Source organism: Onychostoma macrolepis, chromosome 10, assembly GCF_012432095.1.
Source record: "Onychostoma macrolepis isolate SWU-2019 chromosome 10, ASM1243209v1, whole genome shotgun sequence".
Taxonomy (NCBI): Eukaryota; Metazoa; Chordata; class Actinopteri; order Cypriniformes; family Cyprinidae; genus Onychostoma; species Onychostoma macrolepis.
The window spans coordinates 24,613,616-24,641,468 of NC_081164.1; the positions used below are offsets into that span (position 1 = coordinate 24,613,616).

The 27,853-nt window shown below is 35.9% G+C and overlaps 1 protein-coding gene and 1 long non-coding RNA gene across 6 annotated transcripts in view; both read left to right on the forward strand.

Moving 5' to 3' along the window:
• The window catches only part of mef2ca (myocyte enhancer factor 2ca), a 44,017-nt gene extending 38,854 nt beyond the window's left edge, over nucleotides 1–5,163 (forward strand). For all 5 annotated transcript variants that reach the window (XM_058789116.1, XM_058789117.1, XM_058789114.1 and 2 more), the window contains 4 exons: nucleotides 563–735; nucleotides 1,977–2,106; nucleotides 2,750–2,873; nucleotides 3,906–5,163. In XM_058789116.1, the coding sequence (XP_058645099.1) occupies nucleotides 563–735; nucleotides 1,977–2,106; nucleotides 2,750–2,873; nucleotides 3,906–4,278 (800 nt within the window). In that variant the 3' untranslated portion in view covers nucleotides 4,279–5,163. The remainder of the gene's footprint in view (nucleotides 1–562; nucleotides 736–1,976; nucleotides 2,107–2,749; nucleotides 2,874–3,905) is intronic.
• A 3,537-nt stretch (nucleotides 5,164–8,700) lies between these two features.
• LOC131547725 (uncharacterized) lies at nucleotides 8,701–27,389 on the forward strand. The gene is made up of 3 exons (XR_009272992.1): nucleotides 8,701–9,232; nucleotides 16,145–16,219; nucleotides 26,482–27,389. It is a non-coding gene; the product is annotated as an uncharacterized LOC131547725 (long non-coding RNA).
• Nucleotides 27,390–27,853: the final 464 nt, after the last annotated feature.

The following is a 27,853-nucleotide window of genomic DNA, read 5'->3' on the forward strand; positions in this document are numbered from 1 at the left end:
ACATATTCTGCATCCCTAATCCTACCCAACACCTAAACTTAACAACTACCGCACTAATGATTAATAAGCAGCAAATTAGGAGTTTATTGAGGCAAAAGTTGTAGTAAATGGTTTGTTAATAGCGAGAATTGGACCTTTTAAGAAAGTGACAAATTAATTTCTCTAAAAATTTATTTTATATATTATGCATATTTATTTGTTTATTTTATTTACCAAATTGGTAAACAATGCAAAAAAAAAAAAAGTGTTAATCTGTGTTTGTAATCTGTTATTTTCACCAAAGACACTGTGTGAAGCTTACATTCATGTGGTTAAATTGTCATTTAATGCATTGTGGGGACACGTCTAAAGCTTTGTTTATTTGTTTTTATTTTCTCTTCTTCATAATCATTTCGGAAAAAGAAATCAATTATGTTTCCATAAAAAAAAATTGAATAAGCTCAATATCGTATTTATGTGAAATTGCTCTGACAGTATAGTTTTAGACTCAGTATAGTACCATAAATGTGTTCTGTATGGTCACTAGTGTTAGATTGACGCGTCTTCTCCGACTGTCCCACAGGAAACGGGTATGGAAACCACCGCAACTCCCCTGGTCTGCTGGTCTCTCCGGGGAGCATGAGCAAGAACATGCAGGGCAAATCTCCTCCGCCCATGACCATGACCATGAGCAACCGCAAGCCAGACCTGCGCGTCCTCATCCCTCCCGGCTCAAAGAACACCATGCCCTCCATCGTGAGTTCACACAACCATTACCACACATCCAATACCAAGTTCAGCTGCAGTTAGGTTGAGATTTAAACCTAGATGACCAGCATTGCCCACATAAAACCAATACAGACCAGACCGGATTTATGCCATAAATTGCAGTTTTACTAGAACTAATTAGAATTGTATTCTTTTTAACTGCTCACCAGTCGGAGGATGTTGACATGTTGCTGGTAAGTAGTATCAAAATTGCAGTGAAACACGATTAACCATTAGAAAGACAAACTAAGGCCACGTACACACTGCAAGTTTCAGGAGTGAGTCTCGTAAATGATCGTTCCATGTGTGAACGGAACAGCAGTCACTCCCGCATTTGTAACCATAGCAACATTTTGGCTTCTTGCAGGAGTGAAGAAGATTGGTATCTGCCATTTTTTGGCTTTTTTTTCTCGCTTGTCGATTTTAACCGAACTACCGCTGATAGACGTGCTGTTTCTGCTCGGGAGGCTGCTTTAGAGAGCGCTGTCTTGCAGTGTTGCCACGTCCTCATATTTACAAATGCTTTTAGGCATGTTGTTTGGTCTTAGTTCATAAAGCTAGGCACTTTATGGAGTTAGTAAAGTGGTCTGTAGATATGAGAGATGAGATTTTTTTTTTAGTGTTACAAAACATAAAGCATTTGGGTGTTTTTGTGCTTGTCCTTGTTTGTTGTCCTAATTTCTGTGAAGATCTGGCAACACAGACACTTTACCGCAGGCCGTGTCAAAATGTGCTGAGGTTAAGACTTCTTTCACTGTTATTTTCTTGCGTCTTACATACAGACGAAGACACATTTCTGATGTGCGTTTAAATACGTCATTAACAACTAGTTCAGTTCCGTACACACTGCGAAGAATTTCTGTAAAACTACCTGTATTTTTCGGAAGTTAATGCAGTTGTCACTCCCATATTTTAGTGAATTATGTGTTCAGAACGCAATCAAGGAGTAAAAGGTGAATTGACAACCGAATTTAGCTGTAGTGTGTACGTGGCCTTATAGTTCTTATGTCAAATGCACACACAACAGTCTCATTCCTCTGTTGCCAAGGGGACTGCTTTAGCGGTTCCCATAGCAACAGTGGAACTCGGGGTGGAGGGTAATTACCCGTTATTGGTCACATGATCTATTAAGCAGTTAGATGGGGCAGATATGACACCTCCTGCACATTTACCGAGGCCGATTGAATTGTTGTTGCTGTTGTTTTAAATATCGCATTTCTTTCCCACAGAACCAGAGAATAAACAACTCCCAGTCGGCCCAGTCTCTGAGCACACCGGTGGTGTCTGTAGCCACGCCCACTCTGCCAGGACAGGGAATGGGCGGCTACCCATCAGCCATCTCTACCTCATACGGTACAGGTGAGAGCTGAGGACAATTCAGATACAATACAATATAATATAACTATATTAAAAATGGATAACTTCACAAATGTCACATAGTTTTGGAGTGAACCAGAATATTTGCTTTTATCCAAAGCAGCTTACTATAGACATAGAGCATCATATTATATTATTTTATATTAAAATATTTTATGTATTATTATTATTATTTCATATATCATATCTATATATCTATATCTACCTTTCAGTAGTTTGGATGCATTTATTAATGGCTTAAAAACAGTAATATTGTGAAATATCATTACAATTTAATACTGGTTTCTTTTTTAATTTAGTTCTTTTCAGACCTATGACATAGAAGTATTTTGTAACATTATAAATGTAACTTTTGAAGAAAAAATTAATTGTACTACCCCCAAAGTTTTGAATCGTAGTGTGTATTTTTATTTTATTATGTACATTTTGTTGACTTTTTTACTACTGTCAATTCTTTGACATTAACAGTTTATCTATTGCTCAGTTAATCTGAAGTATTTGGAGAGTCTTGAATACACCACCAGGTGGCGCCATTGACTTGATATTCTTTGAGCATCTTCCTGTTGCAGTAACCTTGAAGATTGAAAGCAGTGAGTTGAACAGAGATCTTTCTCTCCCCTTCTAGAATATTCTCTCAGCAGTGGAGACCTGTCCTCTCTGACCGGTTTTAACAGCTCGGCTTCTCTTCATCTGGGTTCGATGACCGGATGGCCACAAAACATGCAGCATTCTGGTCTTGGACATCTAGGGTGAGCAGAATCGCCCTGACCCATGCACCCAAAACACACTGGATACCAGCTGTAACGCTCACTATAACCACAGAAGAAGAAGAAAATCACCGTGGGCATGTGCAGTGCCTCATATCATAATGTGATTTATTCAAATTCATCATTTATTATTAATTTATTATAATCATTTTTTAAAATTCAATATTTTAAATTAAAAAATGCCAAACTAATACAATATAAAATAATAATAATCTCAAATTCATGTTAATATTTTCAGTTCAACTTTTCACTTGTATTGTTTTGCTGGGAATCTGAGATTTTATTTGTAATGATGTCAAACTAATATAGCAGAACGTAACTCAAGTCAATTTTGTTAGCTTCATTTTCATGTTACTTTAACTTTTCACTCAAATTGTTTTGCTGAAAACTTGGGTGTTATGTTAATTAGATTGCAAAATTTTTTAATAAAATGTGAAACCAATATATAATATAATGTCATGTTCAACTTTTCACTTAATTTTGCAAGGAATCTAGGGTTTTATTTTTTTATTAGATTACACATTTTTTTTTAATAAAATGTCAAACTGATAATATAATATAATCTCAAATTCATGTTAATTTTTGCAGTTCAACTTTTCACTTTAATTTGCGTGGAATCTGTTTTTTTTTACTTTAGATTGCAAAATTTTAAAATAAAATGTCAAACTAATATATAATTTAAACATTCTCAAATCCATGTTCATTTTTTCAGTTTTTAAAAAAAAATTTTATTACAATGCAACATTTTGCATTAAAAATGTGAAACCAATATAATTTATTATTTCAAAATGTAAGTTAAACTTTTCACTTGAATCATTTTGCTCATAATACAACTTCTCATAAAAGTATTTGTATTAAATACGTAGCTCACTGGATTTTACCGTTTGAAACATGGGCCTTTTTGGGTTGATCTCTAAAAAAAAAAAAATAAAAAAAATAGTGGGAAACTCATCAGTCTTTGCAGTTGCGTTATTTTCCTCGGCCTCTAACTGTGTCTTTCCTCTCCGTCCGCAGGAACTGCACCAGCACGCCGTTGTGTCAGAGCTCCACCCTCTCGCTGCCGTCCAATCAGAGCCTGCACATCAAGTCCGAACCAGTGTCTCCTCCCCGAGACCGGGCCGGAGGCACCCCGGGCGGCTACGCCCAGCCTCCGCTCCCTCCTCCGCCCCAGCAGCAGCCGGCGTCTCAGCAGGGTCAGCTGCGGCTGGACGCGGGCCGCTCTCCGGTCGACAGCCTGAGCAGCTGCGGCAGCTCGTACGAGGGCAGCGACCGCGAGGAGCACCGGGTCGACTTCCACTCGCCCATGGGACTGCTGAGACCCTCTCCGGACGAGCGGCAGAGCCCGTCTGTCAAGCGCATGCGTCTGTCCGAGGGCTGGGCCTCGTGATCGCGGACGGCTTTTCTATGCAAAGATTTCACTTTAGTATTATTCTATTTGTTTCTGCGGAGTGCGAGTGCTACATCAAGTATTAAAATTGATATATATATATGATAAACGGGGCGGGTGGGTGTGTTTGTGATTTGGGGTCGGGGGCATGGGACATGCATTGCTTGTGCCACGTGTGGGGAAAACTCAAAAGACAAAAAAAACAAATGATACATGCAGTTTATGCAGTGTATACAAGCATACAGGATTAAAAAGAGAAGTCTGGTACTCTTGTTTGGTAAAGCTACTTTTTAGTTTCAGTAATATATTATGCATAATTAAACTATTAATAGAGGCATTGACGTGTCTCAGGGCTCGTACAAGTAATATTCCCGTACAGACCGGGGCCTTACGCTCACCGTCAATGCTCACTTGCAAATGTATGTTATCACAAGACGTTGTTGTGTTGCAGGTTCAACGTATTTATGTAAATAGAGAACAATGAGGCTTTTGGGTAAATGAGCCTGCCAGGATTTGCAGGCTTCTTTTACGATTAACGGAGTGAGAGAGAAAGCCATCACGCACCATTTGAAGACTAGCACGGGCCCGGGGCTGAGGAATGTACGAAATGGAATCGGGAAGGCTTCCAAATACACAAATTCTCTTGTAAATGTTGTTGATATTTCAGAGCCGTGTTAACAACGTTAAAGTTCTCCTGGCCATGTATTGCCTATCCCCGGTGGAAGAGATGTACAATACATTTTGCGTATATTTTCATAAAAATGCAGAGCATTTGTTGCTACCTGTTGACCACATGAGTCAGAATGTGATTTCAAGCTTTGCCGATGTTGAACAGAAAGGTAAAGCAGTGTGAGCTCCAAAAATAAAGCCATATAAACAATTTCACATCAGGCTTTCTTCCCTTTTTTGATTGCTTGTTTCTTTATTTCATCAGATTATGGACGTATGCCTCTTATTCTCACCAAGGCTGCATCTATTTGATCAAAAATACAGTAAAAACAGTAATATTTTTACAAGTTAAAATAACTGGTTTCTATTTGAATACATTGTAAAATCTCATTTATTCCTGCGATGCAAAGCTGTATTTTCAGCATCATTACTCCAGATATCCTTCAGAAATCATTCTAATGCGCTTATTTGCTGCTTCAGAAATTATTATCGATGTTGAAAACAATTGTGCAGAATTTTTTGTTTCTTTAATTCATCAGACTTTACATGCTGGATTTTGGTTGGTATTTACAGTAAATCATTTGTTTATTGTGAAACATGTTATGAAAACATTTCTGAACGCTAAAAATGTACAGTTTTTTTCAATGTTTTAAAAGAGAACATTCCATTTTGTCATTTTTGCAAACATTATGGGAATGTTGCATTTGGATTTTCCCCACTATATTAATGTTACTTAACGTTGGCCAAATTCTGAGAAGGTTTGGTGTTAGCTGTGTTGGTGCAAAATACTACCGCTCTCAGTTTGTAGTCTTTGTAGGTTGAGCTTTAAAAATACTGTGGTAAAACATTTGCAGCTTCAGCATCAAAACTAAGAGGCATAAATCCTGATTTCCACCATCATGACACATTCAGCTTTGAGTTCATTCTCACTTCACAGCCTAAACTGAGATATTTAAAACATAAGTCTACAGTAAACTGCTTGTGAAATATTTACAGAAAAGCACAGGCTGGTAGCTGACACTGGTGGTGGGTTCTTCTGGTCTGATGGAGTAATTCCTGCTACCTTTATTTTTGCTAAATATGCAGTTACATCAAAAGCTCTTTTAAAATAATTTTGCAAGGATAAACACTTTTTTAGAAACATGTATGGTTCTGTTTCACATTTTTATTGCTGGAAGACTGAAACTGACATTCAACACCTTTAATGAATTAATGTGACTTGATTATCATACAATTATTCATCATAGTAGCTGCATGAAGGCAGACAAGGAATTAAAAAAAGAGAAACGGACAGAATTTCTGCTTCTGTGTTAAAATTAAGATAGACTTTTTGGTTCGAAATACAACCATTTAAATAAACAGAATATGTTTGTAAACGCGCGCGTTTTTTCCCCCCATTTAAAAAAAAGAAGAAAAAAAAGAATAGCTGTTGAATCATACTTATTTATTATTATTATTTACAATAATACAAATATCATTCGGGTTTGGAAATATATCGACATCTCAATTCATAAGACATGCTCTCCCGTGAAATTAAAATCGACGAAATTAGTTATCACACACACTGTACGTGTGAGCTGAAATTAAACAAGAAAACCTTCTCCAATCGACAGCACGAGGAAATATTAATTACGGAGATCTTTCTTTATGCCAATAAATTTGCCATCAAAAACGATAAACCAAATAACAATAATTCCTTACCTATCGCAATAAAACATATTTCGGATCATGCCCAACAGCCAGTAATTGCGTCTATAATCATCTTTATTTTTGAGAATAGTCAAATACATATAAATAAAGTACGAACACATCAATTAGGTTTAAAGCATTGCATATATATATGATAGGCTATAATCTCTGATATGATAGATAGATAGATAGATAGATAGATAGATAGATAGATAGATAGATAGATAGATAGATAGATAGATAGATAGATAGATAGATAGATATCATCCCTTGTTCAGCTGGTGGAAAACCAGTTTATTAATTTTATGAAGAAGTGCAGCTCAAAATATCCTATCAAACTGTTCTTTAATCTGTTGTGAAAATTAAGAATTTGTCTGTCTGAAAACTGTGATAAATGAAAGAGGTGCATTATAGAATATCAAAGATCATATAAATCGAATATATATTTAGATTCCTGATGGAAAAGCTCCTGCTGGACTGAAGCTGCCGCCAGGTGTCGCTGTAACGCAATAACAGACAGATCTGTGCGCCGCCTCACACACACACTCACACACACACACACACTCACACACGCGCGCGCATTCATGGGTTCCTGTCAGAATGAACAACTGTCGAAATATAAAGCTCAAGTAATGTATAGCATGTGCTAAAATACATGAATTAATAAGAAATGCATTTTAAATAAAAATAATAAATAAAATAAGAATGAATGACCATAGGCTAAACACACAGATTTCGCATCCAAATTTCTGAGATTATGAGATTTATTTATTTATTTATTTTTGGCTTTATTAATGTCTACAAAGGTCTTTATGTCACATTCTACGTTTTAAAGACGACTGTAATTTTTATTTTTTTTATTTTAACCTGAACAAAACCATCATGACTGTGAGTGTGTGAGAGCGTGTGTGAGAGAGTGTGTCGTTGTTCTCCTATTTGTCCTTCTCTTTTATGCTTATGAACGTACTGAAAATATAAATAGCCTAAGAAAACAAAAATCACTCAATATATATGCTCGTTTAGTTTTGCACATTAAATACAGATTTTTATATTTTATTTTAAAGACATTCCTAAAAACATTATTTCAGACACAAAATAATCATTTTATTTTTATTTTTTTATCAGTGTAATCAGTAATTGACATTTTGCATTATGAGAAACATAAAAGATGTTTGCAATTTGCTCTTGTGTGCCCATAATGCGCGCGTGCACATCCCTGACAATCAGCATGAACTCGAGACATCTGACGCCTGGAGCTGCAGGATTCACGTTCACTCGAACATTGCAATGCCTTTTCATATGAAATGTAAGTTTGGGAATATTGTTAGTTTATTTAGAATACAACATATATATATATATATATATATATATATATGTTTTATTCCCTTTAGTCTTAATTCATAAATCTAATCTCAAATTATCTGGTTGCAATGAAAATTGTCTGACATTGCAGCATAATATGCACAATGTGTTTTAATAAAACTCGACTGTTCTCCTAAAAACTAAACCGTTCAATCAAAACAAAATTCCTTTTGATTTCCGTGAGAAATAAAGCACAGTTAAAAACAAAAAAATGTAATATTAATATTCCAATCTCTAGACAAATAAAAATACTCACCTGCTGAAGAGGAAAAAAAAAAAAAAGAAAGAAAAAAAAACTTTGAGGTGCTTTGAAATTCTCAAAGAATACAGATGAGCTCCTGAAGCAAATGAAGCCGCTGTTCTGCCTGGTGACAAACACAAAGACACATCAAGCAGATGATTATTACAGGCGTTAATTTCTCACATGCTCTGATTTCCTTCTTCCAGCGGCATTAACATCCAAAATATGTTTGCTTAAGAAATAAACTCGCAGACCAACATCCTTCCTAGAAAATTACGGTTTTTGCACGAGACATTGTTTCGTCTGAATGTTGTAGTCATTATGGCTTGATTTGCATATTGAGCATCATTAATTTCCTCGGTGTATCTAAATATGGCTGCACGTAACAAACAAGACGACGTCATTGAACGTGACCCCCCTCCAGTCCTGCATCAAACGAGTCTCGAGACCACAGAAATGCATCACGATGGAAAGAAAATAATTAAAACACTTAGGTGAAAAACGCTACCCTTCGTAAGTGGGAAGTTGATAATTGTTCCCAAATTGTAGAAAATGTCAGTACGCATGAAAGGCATGAAACACACATCCTGTTCAGGTAAGTCACACCTGGTCACATCATTTGGACGTTTCGTGCAACAAGAACTCTGAGCAAGTTGAATCATATATTAATTTCATCGCACGTATAATGCAGGGGTAGAAGGGGTGGATCATAAATCGCCCCCCACCCTCTCAAACCCACCCAAACCCCCCCAAACTTGCAGGGCTCGCGCCGCACTTTCCATTCGCTCTCGCGCACAGGCAGCCGTGTGATGAAGTTCTGCTCTTCTCTCACACCTTCTCATCCTGTGGATGGAATAAGATGCTTTCAAACGACGATGCCTCGTGCATCTCCAGCAAACCAGTCTTGGAAGGATTTCTAATCGAGGATGTTCGTTTATCCGTTTCACATCCAGATGAGCGCTTTTTCGGTGCCATGGGGAGTCCGAGGAGAATGTAAGTATAGCCTACCTCATGCTTCCAATTTACCAAAAATAGGCCACGTGAAATCTGAAATCTGTAGCTTTAATATCGTGCGTTTTCATTTTTAAAACATTTGGCCTGTGTTTTCTCGGGTGTCCTTGTCAGGAAAAAAGAAATTTGTTGATAAATCAGCCAATTTAAAATGCTTTATTACTTTCTAACATAATGCTTTGCTTATTAAACAATAGGCATATTTTATGTCATTTAAAAAAAATGAAACCTCTGTTTTTAAAACGCTCGTGGCTAACTGTAAATCTTTATACTTTGTTAACACACATGCTTCATTGAGCTGCGAGTCACTGGCTGTTCAACAAACGATAACAGATAAATAAGTGTTAATTGTCCTCTGTGTGACGTCACGCCGAACACACTAAGTGGTTAATTGCTTCAGGGTGGTTAAATTAAGAGCTGCTGAAAAAGAATGGTTTTATGCTTTAAAAGGATGCTGCTAAATATTTTATTTATTTTAAGAAGCCTGTAAAATCAAGCTGAACCTTTGCATCCATGTGAGTAGAAGTGATGCTTTAATTTACTTCATTCAGCTGCTTTATTTTTTCTCATTTAGATGTCTAAGGACATTTTTGTTTATAAAGAGTGTGAAAAACATTTATATATGTGTCGATTGTATGTGGACTAAGATTACATATGCATGCATTTACATACAGATATTGCTTTAATTAGTTGTGAATAATGGTTGTGCATCCTTCTAATGATAATATTTTATTTAGCGTTATTTTTTATGCTTGTATTACTATTGACGAGTGAACTGGAATCAGCTGCTGAAACGAATCTAATAAGGCAAAATGCTTATAATATTGAAACGTTTACAGGCCTGTTTACATTGCAATAGATCAGTGAAGTATTTCTGAAATCTAAGAGACGCGTAATGATTCTTTATAAAACTTTGTTGTACAAACAAGCAAGAAGTTCCACTCTTGTGCCTAAAACTAAACAACTGGAACGGAAAAGATGAGGTCTGTAACAGTATCATACATTACTGAGCAATATCATTGCTTTTTTTTTTTTTTTACTTTTATGCGTACAAATATTTCTCTGTTACTAAAACGAGTAGTTTAGAATATGCTATAAAATATATAAAATGTTCGAAAAGCAGAAGAATTGACATTTTTAAATATGTGGGGTCAGTTCATGTAGGCTTGCATATTTTTTTTTACCCCAACCCATGGTTAATTTGTGATCCTGGTCTATATTCATAATTGCACACTGCAGAAAAGGGGCAAGCCGGTGCGCGTCGCCGCGTGCGTCTCCGAATGGACATTTAAATCCGGCGCGACCTCGAGACCTCTGACCTCACGAGGTTTGTGCGCATTTTGGGCACTAGAGATGGAGCCCATTGAGTGCGTCAGTCCTGTCATCCGTGAGCACGTCATCCGTGTGCCATAAGGACGTCATGATGTTACCCCGAGCAAGAGGAGAGAAAATGCCTCCGGATCAAACCTGCGCGCATTTTACGCATGATGCGAGAGTGATATTTGGAGCCCAAACCCAAGCACGCATGTGTTTACTCTCCAGCTCTCGCTCTTTGCCCGATGCTGTCTTTATGCCTTGCGTTTTTTGCTGCGCGTCCGTTTATTCTCTTGCCTGGATACGCAGGATTTCATGCGTACCGCACTGTAAATCCAGCCAAGCCGAGCTCCGACTGGAATAAAAAAAAAAGCATCCTCGCTGCTATGGATGGATGTAGCAGGCTCGCGTCTTGTAGGGTTGCCTTAATCGTTCGAGTCAATAATTAAGAAGTTCAACAATTACGCGCGGGAGCCAAGTTGGACGGGATCGACCTCATTTGGATGAACTTTCTGTTTTTTGGGGTTTTTTTTGCGTGCAACTAATTACTCGCATCTGCTGACTTGGAGTAATTGGGGCAAATGGGCTTTTTGCACTTGTTGTGGTGTGACACATCACGTTGGAGGCGTGTTGTTATCTTTGGTTATCTAGCTGTATGAGTGTGCTGGTCGTCATAAAGCTAGATAACCGAAAGTAAGAACCGCTTCTATCAGCATCTCAACGTGGAGCATTAAATATACCGGCGTTAGATGTATTGTTGCTCATGCAAACGCTTCAGGATGATTTGTTTGTTATATTATTAAAGCTTTTGGATGAAAGGGTGAATGCAAAGCACGTAGGAGACAAAGGCGTAAGTTTGTTGTAGTTGTCAGCTCATTGGAACCCACGTGCGTCCGAGTATCGTTGACTCTGGACTTATTCAAGCTCCTCAAATGAAATAATTGGGACATAATGGGATGGAGGAAGGAATTGGCATAGAAACTCATCCTTAATTGATGCGGTCGAGCGCACGTGGGGGAGATGATGTGAACGCCCGTGGACCCCCATTCCCACGCTCGAGGGCAAGTGGGCAATGTCTTGTCTGGGGCAGAATATGACAGACAGCCCTGGGAGGGGAGGGGAGGGGGGCCCAAGTGCGCCCTGCTCATCTGCATCTCTGTGGAGGGTGGAACAGCGGAGATGGAGTGAATGGAGGATGCTGGAGAGCCTGTGTGTGACGGGAATGTGGAACGGGATGCTGTACTTACACATCCACACACGACTCGTAAACTATCCACGACTAGGCCGACCTAGAGGCCCCAAGAGCTGACAACTGATTTAGAGGCTCTCTCTCACACATCATTAAGCAGCTGGCTGTACATTAGGAACATCGTTGACAAAAAGTTGTTTCCATGTTTTTCTTTCACATTCAGTTCACTCTTTTCTCTTGCTCTTCTTTCTATTTAAAGATTTTTTTTTTTTCTGTTATCAAAACGTATACACAATCCCTACTTTAATATATTTAATATATTGTTCTTATTGGCATTTAGTTCCCTCAATACAGTAAAAAATGTTAGCAATTTTCATTGAAAAATTTCATAAATTGAATATATATATATATATAGGGGCTATGTATATCTCAATTAGATTTCACACCATTATCTTAGCATATATAGTGAAAAAAATAATATTTTAAAAGACAATGTATGGTAAACCCCCCCTAAATATAAAAAAATATATTTTGGAATATATTAAATTTAACAAATTTTATAATATGTTTTTGTAAGTAGTAAGTATGAATTACCTTATAGGTTTTTGAAGAAAATGTATTTTTAAATTATGTTTTATAATTAAAAAGAACGAATCATTTCATAAATCATTATTAACGCAGAAGAGGAATTCCCAGAATTTCCAGTGCAAACCATCACATTTTGTTTGGATTTTATTTAAAAAGTTACTTTTTATTTGTGTTCTCATAGTGTTTTGTGCTACCTTTTTTTTTTTTTTTTTTTTTTTGAATTTCAGTAAAATATTTTATTAGACAAATTCCTTATGTGCCATGCAGCGCAACCCTTCTGAGAGAACATACAGTCATCAGGGTTTCTGGGTGCATGCTGTTCGATGTGTATTTGGCCGTATGGAATCGGTTTTGATGGTCAGCTTGAACTTGAATTTGACCATGAAGCACATGCTGAACTCTGAACTTTGATTCCTTTGGGACAGAGGACATCAGAGGTCAGACGGGTCACCACTTGAGGTCACAGAAGGACTGTTTGCTTCACAAGCAAAGAAAACGGGCCACTTTGGTTAATCAGAACATTTGCCTGAACAAAATATAAAATTTCAAAAGTGATCTGATCCAAATCATTCAGTAGATCGCACAGTTTGCATTTTGTTTTTATTTTTTTTAATTCATTCATTGTTTTGGGGTGGGGAGGACATTTAAATGACTTTAGTTAAATAATATTCCAATGAAAAAAAAAAATTAATATAATTACTGAAATTTATACCACTTCCCATTTAACTAAATAAAGAAACTGTACATGATTTAGTAGTGAAAGAGAGCATAAGAATATCTGCAGTTATGATGTGCCCGCCCACTTTTGGCATATCTGTCATGTGTGATGAACTCTTGAGCTGATTGGGGTTTCCATGGAGATGATGAGGCGAGCTGACTCTATATGAGCCGGAGGTGCCAGTGTGTCTTTAGCTGCAATAAGTGTAATGAGAATCACCTCATGTTACTGTGCTTTAGTCACAGAGATATTACTATCTTAGATCTTCTGAGAGCAATTTATAATGAGAACATAATCTGTCATCAACACTGAAGGATATTAATACCGAACCGTATCAGCTGTTAATAAAGATCAGCTGCATTTCACAGCTAAAACAAGCTGATTTTCTTGAATGAATGGGCTACAAATATACTGAGATCAAATCCTGATATCCTGTAATTGTATTTCCATCTCTGATTTAGAACAAATCTTCTAATATTTTCAACAACAGCTGATAGCGCAATCTGCAAATGACTTTGTACTTCATAAACGTTGAGCCGGCTCATTAATACAACGAGACTGCTAATTTGCTGAGAGACTCTGGGATTTTGATGGAGAGACACAAGGAGCCGCTTTTCCTTTAGTTGACGGCAAACACGCAGATGTACGGATAGCAAGACCGAATACAACAGAATTAACCCTGGAATTATTGCTAGCCTGCAAATTGACTGTAATTAAAAAAATATATAGTAAAAATCAAGATATATTTCTGTATTCTGACAAAACCAAGATTCAGTTGAGAATCACATATTTAAAAAAAGCTTTTTTTTTAGACTGCAGGAAAAGCAACAGAAGCACTGATTTGTGTGATGTTGAAAAGACGTAATCTGAAAAGGATATTCCGTACAGTACGAGCCTTTTAATTAACCGTCAGCGGTTCATGGGCATCTCCAAACACGTCATTGTCCACCATGGAAGCGATGTCTCCTGTTTGCCACCATCTTATGGCTTTGGCAGTGGAGACTGAGAGGGCAATCCCAAAATGTCTGCTGGCACACACTCACACACACACACACACACACACACACACACACACACACGTCGCACGCTTTGCATATGTCACAGCACAATGGCTGCCTGTTACCATGAATACCAATTTTCTAATTAGCACCATTTTCATTGGTTTAGCACCCTGAGCTCCGGCGTATGATTGGTGGTAATCACACTGCCTGGAGATTCTCAGGAGAGCCGCTTTTGATGAACATTTGTGTTTTGATTCGGCGTCGCATGTACAGTATAAAGAGCATATGGATGAAGACATTGTAGTTCTGTGTTTCTACAGCAAAAACAAATATGTGTTTTATGACTTCTTTAGCTTACACGTTACTTAACAGTGCATGCATTTTAAATACGCTCAATGTTTCACAGTGATACGAAAGAGAGGAATTTTGATTACTTTTGGAGTCACATCATATTTCATGCATGCCACTGAACAGAAGAAGCACAGATAGATGGCAGACATGAGAAACGCTGTTAATAATTAATTCAGATTGAAGATATTCATGCAGTAATAGGTGTCGTTGATAGTTATGCACTTGTGAAACAAATCTTAAGCTTGTGGCCTTTATTCTTTCCTTTAGACTATAATCAAGTACTGTCCATTTAAAAGTTATTGCATAAGTTTCCATTAAAATTTCATTGTATGTTATAAATAAAAGGTAGCTCAACCAGTAGGTCATGGGTTCAATTCCACAGGAATCCAATGTATTGTTTGAATGTATGGTAAATGTAAATTTAGACATTACATGTAAATTAGATATATGTATCTCTGAATATGAGATATTGAGCTCACCATTATATACAGTCTTGTTGCATGGATAAACCACTTAATGGATGAAGACATAGTTTTTGCTTTTCTACAATGAGAACAAATGTGTCTTATAGCTTAAACACTAGTTTCATATTTCAACCTAAATGCATTTTAAATGCATTTATATATTGCAACAGTGCACACATTTCAAACATGCTCAACTTTTCATAGTTTGGTGATAGCAAAAAGAGGAATTTTGCTCACTTTTAGAGTCGCATCAGTGGCATGCATGAAATATGAACAAAACTAATACAGATAGATGGGAGAGACGAGAAACGCCGTTAATAATTTACACATTAAGATGTTCATGCAATAATACGTGCCACTGATACTCATGCACTATAAAAACAATATAAAACATTTCAAAGTACAGTGAAACCAGAGAGGAATTTTGATCATTTTAGAGGCACATCAGTGGTTTGAGCATGAATAGATTTTGCTAGTGGCCTTTATTCCTTCTTTCTGACTACAATCAAATAATGTCCATTCAAAGTTATTGCATAAAGTAGTATGGCATAAATACAATGTAGCTGAACCAGTAGGAAATGGGTTTGATTCCCCAAAAAATGTTTTCTTTTAATCCAATTTAAGAGGTTTTATATAATAACGTATGTCAAATATAAATCTATCTCTAAATATGAGGGCTCATCATTATAAAGAGTCTCGTGTCATGCATAAACCACTTTAAAAGACCATATGAATGAAGACATAGTTCTGCTTTTCTTCAGTGAAAACATGTTTCATGACTTCTTTAGCTTACACATTAGTTTTATATTTCACCCTAAAGTGCATAAATATCAGAAGTGCACAAATATTCTGTTCACACATTTCAAACATGCTCAACATTTCATAGCACAGTGATACCAGAGAGGAATTTTCATCACTTTTAGAGTCACATCAGTGGCTTAAGCGTGAAATTTTCTTTCTTTCTTTCAGACCACAATTAGCCATTAAAAGCGATTGCATTAAAAACTGTCTGTATGGCGTAAATAAAATGTAGCCCCAACAGTAGGTCATGGGTTCAATTCCTCAGAAATGCATGAACTGATCAAATGTTTTCTTTGAATCCCAAGTTGCTTTGGATAAACATGTATAGCAAATATAATTCTAGACAGTATATATACACCTCTAAACACGAGATACTGAGCTCACCATTATGTAGGAAAGCTAACAGAATAGTATGTGTCTTTATTGTGGGTGTAATGTGAAATCTCTGTGTTTCTCTGTGTGTGTTAGAGGCAGCTGGAGCTCGGAGTCGCCCGCAGGAGGAAGTGGAGGCAGCGCTGCCTCATGAGGCTGATGCAACATGAGGTGAGTGGAGAGCCAGAGGCCAGAAAAAGGGATGTGAACATCCTCTGCGGACCATTCATAGACACATGCACATGTGTGTGTTTGCTCAAGATGCTCGTAGCACATCTGAGATTTGTTTTCCCACTGCATCCAAAAGCACAAAGATATGCATGCAAATTACAAAAAAAAAAACATGAGTGGAAAAATAAACATAACAAAACAATATTGGTGGAAAGATTGGTTGTATAGGGGTTGAAGGTGAGAAACTCAAGCTCACAGGCTGTAAATATTATTGTAATGCCATGTTGCAGTGTTAATGCCAATGACGTGTTCGAAAAAAGACTTTGTTGCACTACAAGAATTACCGTGGTCAGAGGAAATGTTTATCGAGCCAGAAGACTCAACAATCACAATGTGTGTGTGTGTGTGTGTGTGTCTGAATCAGGGTGGTTTAGAAAACTAGGCCAAAGGCAACATTAAACCCCTGACCTATTTCTTCAAATCAAGTCGGTCGAATTGGACTGTTACATTAGACTCCCATTGAAGTTCTCTGTGATAGCAGACGCTAATGATGTGATGTTTAGATTACAATTATGAAACGGTGGGTGTGTGTGTGTTTGCACAGAAATAGGAGTAATAATAGAATAAAACAGCATGCAAATATCAATAAGCAACAACAAAACAATCCACAAATAAATATATTCATACTTTTTCGGCAGCTAATTTGTTGATTGTTGCTAAACATGCACCGCTGTGTAAATATTAGCAACCCAGCTTTCATCATAATCTTCCTATCCAACCACAAATGTGTATTTCTGTGTGTGAGGTGGATTTGCACGGGCTCCATCTCCATTTTTTTTTTTCCATGGTTCCCACCCAGGGAACAAAAGGCATGTGCATAATAAAATCATGCAAATGCATGCAAATTGCAAAGCCAAAATAGGGGTATGGACTTGGTGCTTTCCTTTGTGATGCAATCATCCCCCTCACTGTGTACTTAAAGTGCTGGGTTAAGCAGGAGACAAAATGCTTTGAATGGACCAGAAAGGAGAACAAAAAAGAAAAACAGGTGTCTTTTCCTGTGCACTAATGTTTTAATGTAAAAAAAGAAAAATGCAGAAAAAGGAAGAAACATTAAATTATCCACCTTTGTGGGAAAAATATTTTGCTAATTCAAAAAATTGTGCACGCACGCAGTATAAGAAAATGTATATATTTATATCAGGGTTGTTAATTATTATAACACTGATGTAAATGTATTTTGTTGTACAGCTTGTGTATGTATAAAATAATGTATAAAGAACTTTTTTATTTCAGATAGCTGCTGAGGCAACATTTTTCAATTTAATTTTGTTCAACTTTATGTGCTAAAATAACTAGAACTAAAACTGAAATAAAAATGAATAAAAACTATATAGACAAAAACACACAACAAAGTTACTTAAACTTTAACTGAAATATAATACCATATAACAAACTTTTTATTTCAGCTCATTTTAATTCTGTTAAAATAAAAAAATTATAAAAACTGATTCAAAATATTAATAAAAACTATAATAGTATCTCTTATTAAAATCACTCTGATTTATATTTGTTTTTAATTTATTTATGTTTAAAAATAAATATAACATTCTTAGACCAGAGTTTTGTTTTAAAATAATAGGCACAAAATGCTTCATATTTAGGCCACGTTCTATATGTTTATCGGCACTTCTGTCCTTTGCCACATTAAAGTGGGTTTTCTTACTCCAGACTAGAGGGGCTTCTCTCTCAGACACAATATGGCGAGATGCACACAGGCCCAGCGTGCAGACAGACGCCTCGCAAGCTTCTTATAATGCGTGTCGACATTAACATTCTTGCATGTCTAATGCCGGGCTCGCAGCAGACACACAGTGTCCGGAGAGCGTGTGAATGAGGCCGTTATAGACCCCACCGTCTTAATGATTTATTAATCTGCGCGGCCCTCATCTGAATATCGGAGCTTGGATGCTGAGCAGCTCTGCTGGGCAGATGGGCCGACTGCAGACGTTCAGCGCAGTGTGTGTGTGTGTGTGTGTGTGTGTGTGTGTGCATGTCGCAGTGCTGACGGCCATAGAAACACACACTGCAGAGCTGCACGATATTTCAAAAGGCAACAGACCAGGGTCTGAAAATTTTGAAAATCAATTCATGCAGTGAGCGTTTTCAGTGTTATTTGTTAATCAGTTGACACATTAATGAATTGCAGTGAGTAGATTGATAAGCTGATATCGTGCAATATGCATGAGAAATTAAATTGAAAGAGAAAAGCTTGAATGCAAGAATTCATCTTTAGTGACTGTTTTAGAAGATGCATGAGTTTTAGCCCATCAGATCTTGTTAAATGCATTTTGCACAAAGTCTGAGAGCTGTTCCATACAGTATGTGCAGTGATTGTGTGAAGAGGTGCCAGAGTGCAAAACTGGACTTGAAATTTACAGGCTTTATAATACCAGGATTACTTTAAACCCATTTTACACAGGGATTTACATCTGAAATATGTTGTGTGAAACTTTGCATCCAAATCATTGATAAAACATGGCTGCTTGTATGTACAAATGTAAGCGAACATAAACCATTTTGTGTATGTTGTGGTACAGTATAGCTATAACATAACTTAGATTTGATGATATTAACTTCCACAGACATTTATGTTGCTGTAATTTATGCCATGGGAAACAGTATTCGAATATACTGTTCAAAAGTACTGGGTCAGTAATAAAACAAAAATACTTTTATTCAGCAACGATGCATTCAATTGATCAAAAGTGAAATATGTATGCTACATATTTTATTTCAAATAAATGTTGTTCTTTTGAACTGTCTATAGAAAAAAAATGTATCACAAAAAAAGTAAAGCAGAATAACACTGATTGATAAAAATGCATCAAATCAGCATATTAAAATGATTCCTGAAGGATCATGTGACTGAAGAAAAATCTGCTTAAAAATAATTTAATAACTTGCATTTTAAATATATTAAAATATACATGTATATAAAAAACTTTTACATTTTTAATCTCTTGGTTGAATAAATTGCAGTCTTGGCGTGGCTTCAAAAACATAAAAAATAATAATCATACTGACCCCAAACATTTAAACGGTATCATGCATTTTAAATGTTATGTATTTGAATGACTTGTATAGCAATGCAACACATCTTTTTGCATCGGCAAACAGCAGTTTTACAAGATCAGTGAAAAGGTCTGAACTATATCTAAAGCATGAGGACATAGTCAAATTGTTGTTAAATTGATAGCTAGTAATACTTCCTCCCGTGCTGCTCATATTAGCAAGACAAATTATGGCTATCATGCATATTAAAGCATATTTATCATTGTGCTGGTGTATATATGTATGAAATTTGATAAGAAGTAATGCAACGTGTAAACGCATACACTCAAATGAAAATGTGACAGGAGAAGCTATTTTCCGCTTTTAAACACTCTGCTAAACATATATTAGATTAAGAAGCATTTTCACTTGATATTCTCAGAAAATCTTTTATGTGCAGAGGATATACCAAAACCATGTTTTGAAGCACAAAGGCCTTATTTTAGGGTTGTTCAATCATTTTGCATGCTTTTTTTCTTTTTCAATACTGAAGTTCAAGTCCATACTTGTCTTTTTCCAGACAGTTTTCATTCCTCTCTTAATGTCTCTCTGCTGAAGTGAGTGGCGATTAAGCAGCAATATTTCAGCCCTATGAGAGACGCTGCTCTCTCTCGGGTCCCATGATGGAGTTCTGTGTTAAGAGTGGCGATGGAGAGAAAAGTGAAGGAGGGGAGGACAAATTGGAGGGGGCTTACGGTGGCCCAGTCAAAGGATCCATTGTGCTGGGGCGAGGAGCAGAGTTAATCAGGAGACCCAACAGTAATCAACGGTAGAGTTTGGGTCGGACAACTGCTTGGGTAAACATCCATTGTTCTTGGGCTGAGGTACCAAACAATGCCAGCATTGTCCCCGGGTCTCTCATTAGGGTGTGCTGGGGGTTACAAGCTCTCGGCTCGGGCTGTTAAGAGCTTCGGAAGCGGATGGGAACCAGAGGGGTAAAGCCGAGCGGAGGGGGAGAGGAACAGGCCTCTCACAGTCCCTTCGCCACAAAACCTTTTGGCCATGGGCCGCACAAGCCGCAGGAAAGAGAGAAAGGCCAAGCTTGTCATGACATCTTCACGTCAAAATCTCACGGAAGGCTCTCGTTGGAGGGGGGGGGAGAGTTCACAACAGGAGAGGATGACATGAAAATACATTAGAAAGGGAGTTATGGTCATCTATAACCAATATCAATAAAATCCAGATGGTGTCTACATGAAATATATCCTATTTTCATTCTGTTGCTAGTGAAAGTATGCTTTTTAAAGCAATAAACCGTTTGGGGCTCTTAACTTAAAAAAATAAAAATAGAATGTATGAATAAACTGAAATGAACAAATGTCGTTAATGTGTGAATACACTTAAAAATGCTATAAATCCACTAAACATCCGTCCTCCAAACCGTGTGGTTGTCTCACCCCGATTGATCACGGTAAGCCTTTGATATTTTATAGATATCGGGGATACATTTGCCGGGAAATTGCCTGCTTCCGTCATTTGTCTGTGCATGTTCACATCTGACCATAAAGAAAAAAGGTCTGGTTGTTATATATAGTAGAGAGGAGGAACTATGATGTAATTTTGTATGCGGATCGTCGGTTAGCATGAAACTGGTTCCTCGACAAAAAGCCAATAGGATTTTTCCATAGGCTTTTGGATTATCGCAGAAAATAAGCTCTGTGTTCAATCATAGTTCATGAAACTTCATCAAGATAATCTTCACAAAATAATATAACTGTGATGAATTTTGAAGCCTAAATACAAGCGCCAGAACTGAAAAGCTAAACTTAGGCTATAAACGAACTACAGCACCACGGTCGCGTTCAGTGAAAAGTATTTACTCTATATATGCATTTTAATCCACGCTACATGAACCTTTTCATATAAACTGGAATAAATACAGAACTAGAGCCAAACTCAAATGAGACATTAGTAATAAATAGTATAGTGAATAAATGAAATAATCATAACTGAAGGACACATGAAAGCACGTATTTCTGTACATTTCGAAATGAGGTGCATTAAAAGTCAATAAATCCTTGATTGATATGAATATTTTAATTAAAAATGTGTCTCCATGTACTATTTGATAAAATTCTAGTGCATTTAATCTGTTAAATAACAGCAGAGTGAGCAAGTTTTGGGATATGGTAAGATTAAATTTATTTTAGTGAATAAAGTACCACATTTCAGCTCTCGTTTGTCCTTGCTTCTAGAAAATCCTCAATCTATATGCTTTCTAACAGCTTCATGTGACCGTTAACATTTCATTTTAACGTGGCTTTAAGCACTATGCATGATTAAAGTTTCACTTTTCACCCCGTAAAGCCGGTAAATGTGGTGTTTACATGTAATAATCGTAATATGAGTTTACCTTATGGTCCGAACCCAGAGTCTCCGCATCAGTAAGCGATAAAACGAGCATCTTTCATCCGAAAACTTGTCGCATTTTGGGGCAAAGCAAAAAAACTTTGTCGAACAACAATATAAAATGCAGGAAACTATTCATTGGTTATTCTACAATTAATTGTATTACAAATGATACTACAATTGGAAAATACTGTAAATTGATAAACTGTTCGGCGTGATGACGTTGAACGTCTCCGACAGCGCCTGTAGTCCCATTTAGCAACTTGTTAGCAACCGTCTTTTTTAAGAAACGTAATAGTTTTAAAAAATCACGAGTGGGGTGTAACTGGTGTGTTTTATGTCGTAGAATAAAACGTGAAAGTATCTTGAGCTTGTGTGAACCACGGACCTTATTTAAGGGATTTAACCAAAATCCCATTCAAAAAACCCATTGACTCTGGGACGATGGAAGCAGACGTGCTAAAATGCACTCGCTTCCGGGTTTTTGCCTGCAAAATTACATCATAGTTCCATCATAGCTCCATAGCACAAAATTAAAACTTGACTACAGGGAAAATACTGTTTTCCAACGTAACTGTAAAAACAATTGATGAAAACTCTTTTTACCTGCGGCATTTTGAGAGCAGAAAACAGTTTGACAAGAGTGCTATTACCTCGAGATTTTTCATAACTCAAGATACTTTATACTTTTCATGTTTCATATGAATTACGGTAATACGAAACCTGAATTATTAATGCAAAAATTCAAGTTCAAGATCCATTTGTGACCTTGGACCACAAAACCAGTCTTAAGTGTCAATTTTTCAAAATTTATACATCGCCTGAAATCTGAATAAATAAGCTTTCCATTGATGTATGGTTTGTTAGGATCGGACAATATTTGGCGGAGATACAACTATTTGAAAATCTGGAATCTGAGGGTGCAAAAAAAATCAAAATATTGAGAAAATCACCTTTAAATTTGTCCAAATTAATTCTTAGCATTGAATATTACTAATCAAAAATTAAGTTTTTGTACATTTACGGTAAGAAATTTACAAAATATCTTCATGGAACATGATTTTTACTTAATATCCTAATAATTTTTGGCATAAAATAAAAATCAATAATTTTGACCCATACAATGTATTGTTGGCTATTACTACAAATATACCCCAGCGACTTAAGACTGGTTTTGTGCTCCAGAGTCACATTTGAGAAAATGATGACTATTAACAACGCATTAAAAGCTTAAATTGTGTGGAAATATCACAGCATACATTTGGCTATCATTTATTATTTATTTTCATTTTTTTCCTCTTCGGTTTGTTTCCTGTGTGTGTGACCTCCTGATTCAGAGAATTATGGATTCATCCAAATCTGGGTTCCAGCCTTGGCACACATATGCAGTTTTTCCTATTCTAAGCACTCAACAGAGAGAGAGAGAGAGAGGGAGAGCGAGGGAGAGAAAGGTTCATGTAACACTCTCCCATGAAGAAAGCATGTTACTGTAATTAGACAGCGGATGAGTTTGGCGCAAGGATAATTTCCCCCCAAACCCTTTCATCTTCCTGTTCTCTCCTCCACCTAATTTTACATAATAGTAAGACACGGCAGGCATAAAATCTCTCCTTAAGTCATGACATGGCCTCTATATGTGTGTTTAATGAGTATGTATGTGCTGAAAATGGGGGTCTTTTGTTCGTTTTAGAATCTGGGAAATTTCTGAGCGCTGCGAACCATTTATCTACTATTTTGTGTGTGGGAAAATGGACGCTCTTTCGTGCCATTGCTTCCGTCGGTAGTATCTCTGTTATCTCAGAAAGCACATTGGGTTGAAAACTCATCGTAAAATTCAGCTAGTGTGTGAAATGGGAAATGAGGAACTAGCGTCTGCTACCCCGAGCCATTAAACCAGGACCGGGCTCGGAGAAAGGGAACTCGGCGCTCTGGTTTGTGATTAGCTCCATTGTTGGAGATATTTTGAGGTTCGTTGCTCTCAGATAATGTTCCCTAATGAGTTCACACGAGCTTAGCTGTGTACAGCCAGAGGTTATAGGGGTCTCACCAAATCCTGCATAATACTATATAAAAGACTACATAAGGCCCTGTCATGCCCGAGACATCACATTTGATTGGATTGTGAAAAGAGCCTGTGATATTATTGGTTAATTTGATTTACTTCACCTTGGTTACATCAGCAGGAAAGGTGTCAGGCAGAAAAAAATATTACATTTTCATCATTAATAACATGCACTGTTGAATCACTTAGATTTAAAATATTTTTTTTAGTTTATGAAAACAAACACTTCATGTGCTTATGAATAATTTTCAATAAGACCAAAAATGTTATTAAAGTAAATATGACAAATTTTGATGTCATTCAACATAACTGTCCATATAAAATCATGGACACACATATATATATATATATATATATATATATATATAGGAAAATTACATAATACTGACCAACTGTAATATATATAATATGAGCCCCAATTAAAATTAATAATTAAAATTTAAATAATTAAAATAATTTATTAAAATGTATGTATATGTGTATATATAAGAATAGAAACACTGTAAATAACTGCATAAGTCTGTCCATCAGCCTAAACTAACATAAAATATATTTTATATTAAAAAAAAAAAATAAATATATATATATATATATATATATATATATATATAATTTTAAAATTTCAAATATATTTAAAAACAATATTTTTTATATATTTATTTATTTTTTAATATACAGTATGCATAATCATATACATTCTTCCAGCTTTATTTGTTAAATATTTAATGCAAAATATTTGCTGGTATTATTCTCTGATATGACCGTTTTATGGCAACACTTCCTGTTGTTGTGACCTCATGGCTGGCGTCTGGATAAACATAATTATGACATCACTTTCTCAAGCTGCCACCGTTTTGACTGCTGTATGGAGGATTCAGACTTGAGAAAATGACACACGCTAGCAAAGCACAATGAAAAGAAAGGCGTGTGAGTGTGTGTGTCGTCAGAGGGGGTGGTGTTGTTACACTGCACCAGTGTTGTATGCGATATGCTGGATTAGAGTGGACAAAAGTATGCAAATATTGTTGCTCAGTTCTTACAGGCTTTGTGAGACAGTTTGACAGAGTAAAAGGAGATGAGATGCATGTGAGGTTTTGTCGCCATCTGTGATGCTAACCTTGGGAAACTGTACCCTAATTAGCATAAGAATAATTGATACATTAAATTAGTCTTACAATGTCAGGGTTGTGTAGGAGAGAAGGACAGACGTACACAAAGGATTTAGAAGAATTACAGAGAAATAAATCAGAATTTTATGTATGATCAATTAAATACAAACATCAAAAAGGCTATAAAACAAGAGAATAAAACAACCAATGAAACTGAATAAAAACACACTAAAACTGTGCACTAAAAAAAAAAAAAAAAATCATTAAGAATATTATGTATATTTATACATTGTTCATTTTCAGGGTTATAACTAAAACTAAAACCAAAACTAACATTAAAACCATAAAAAACAAAAAACTTTTCGTTAATTGAAATAAAATAACTATTAACTGCAAAAAATGTATAAAATATAAAAAAGAAACTTTTAATTTCACAATTTCTTATTTTAATTTGGTTTAATTTGTTTTACTAAAATAGCTAAAACTTAAAAGGCAAAACCACACTGATTCAGTAAATAATTAAATAAACTGATTCAATAAATATATATATATATATATATATATATATATTAAAAACACTGTTTATTATTAAGGAAAATGTATATGATCATTTATTTAACAAATTATATAAACTCACTGCATGATACAATGAGTTTTCTGAAATTTCATCATTACTAACTTTTTCTAAATTAAGACTTCTATACAGGAATAAGCATAGCAGAAGGTATACCTCTAAAAAGATAACATGAATGCCAGTTCTTTGTCAAGTTATGCATCAGACAAGTTTGCAATGATCTGAGAAGAATCAAAAGGCCAAAAGCACTTCATATTCATAACGTTTAAGAGATATTTGTGACTCAACTGCAAGTAGATTTTTGCATTTTGCTCACACGCACACCTCGCTCGCTGAAAGGATGGCGGTGGTTAGGTGTGAAATCACGATGTGTTAACAAGACTGACTCCTCCTGTGAGCACACACACTCTCAGATTCATAACCCTTAAAATAGCATTTGTACCTGTAAAAGCTTCTCATGTTGGCTTCGGCTAAGCAATATATTTCTCCATCATAGTCCAGAGAGCGTTTCATACACCTGACACAACACAGGATCCGCTGAGCTGAAAAAAGCACGATAGTTACATTGATAAATTTATATCCTGACTGTAATTAAAGGATTAAAAGCCATCGCTTTCCCTCATCGTGATCAATGATGGTTTAATTTCACTCAGAAATGAATATTTCCGCATCTCATTCCCATGTCTAATGTAATGAGTGAACATAGCAAGTTCACCATAGCCAAAGGCCAAATGGACACGATTTTTCACAATTGAAAAAAATAAGACATGCAACGGAACAGTACTAGAAAATGAGTTTCTGCTGATCCATCAAGCTTGTATTTGTCTTCTGTGGAAGTGGATAGCAGTGCATCAGGAATTCAGTTTCCTGTTCCAAACGTCCTCCTGAACTAATCACAGCGTGTTCATTAATTACACGGCGCTCAGTGGATTTGAACATAACTAGAGCCACCACATGTAGACAAACGTCAGCAAAAATCAGATAGCATGCATGCACTTTGTGTCTGAAACTGTTTTTACGTTACAGTTATAGCTCAATATTTTTGTCTTTCTAGGGATGGGAGACAAATGAAGGATGCAAAAGGAATCACGGGAGGGATGTGATCTGGATACTTTCATATCACTTCAGCGATGGTGAAAATAGCATCAATCAGAGCTCGCATATCATCATACGAAGATGCAGAAGATGGTGCAATCAAATGGTAAAAAATATAAAATAAATTAAAAAAAATTCCTTAAAAGGTAATATGTGTAAAACTGCATTTTTTCAATTCAAAATATATTTGATCCAACACCGCCGCTCAAAAGTTTGGGATCAGTAAGATTTTTAATGTTTTTAAAGAAGTTTCTTCGGCTCATTAAGGCTGTATCTATTCGATCAAAAATACAGAAAAAAAACTGTTATTTTGTGAAATATTACTGCAATTTAAAATAACAGTTTTCTATTTTAACATACTTTAAAATGTAATTTATTTCTGTGATGCAGCGCTGAATTTCCAGCATCATTACTGCAGTCTTCAGCGTCACATGATCCTTCAGAAATCATTCTAATATGCTGATTTATAATCAATGTTGAAAACCATTGTGCTGCTTCATATTTTTTGGGGGACCTGTGATTATTATAATTTTTTTTTTTAGGATTCTCTGATTAATAAAAAGTTAAAAAGAACAGCATTTGTTTAAAAATATACAGTGCTATTCAAAAGTTTAGTATTTTTTTTTTTTTTAAAGAAATTAATAATTTTATTCAGGAGGGATGTGTTAAATGAATATAAAGTCATAGTAAAGACTTATATTGTTAGAAAAGATTTCTATTTTGAACAAATGCTGCTGTTTTTAAATTTGTATTCATCAAAGAATCAAAGAAAAAGGTATCACGTTCCAAAAACAATATGAAGCAGCTCAACAGTTTCAACACTCGTAATAAATCAGCATATTAGAATGATTTCTGAAGGATCATGTGACACTGAAGACTGGAGTAATGATGCTGAAAATTCATTACTGCATCACAGAAATAAATTCTATATTAAAATAGGAAACCAATATTAGAAATTGCAATAAGATTTCACAATATTACTGTTTTTACAGCCTGTTACAGCCTTGATGAGCATAACAGACTCCCTTAAAAAAACATTAAAAATCTTCCTGATCCCAAACATTTGAGCAGCAGTGTATATATACCAATATTTTAGAAGACATTGGAGACATGTATATTATATTTAACACAATGCATATGCTTGTTGTTTAATTTATTTTTTTATATGCATGTATATTTTTATGATGATATATAACAATTTACACATTTTTAAATAAACAATTACATTTGATCAAAATATGTCTGTTTCTTTTTTCATGCCACTGTTCAGGTGTGTGTGTGTGTGTCAATCTATCAATTCAATGGTCCAAATATCACAGATCATAAAAGAA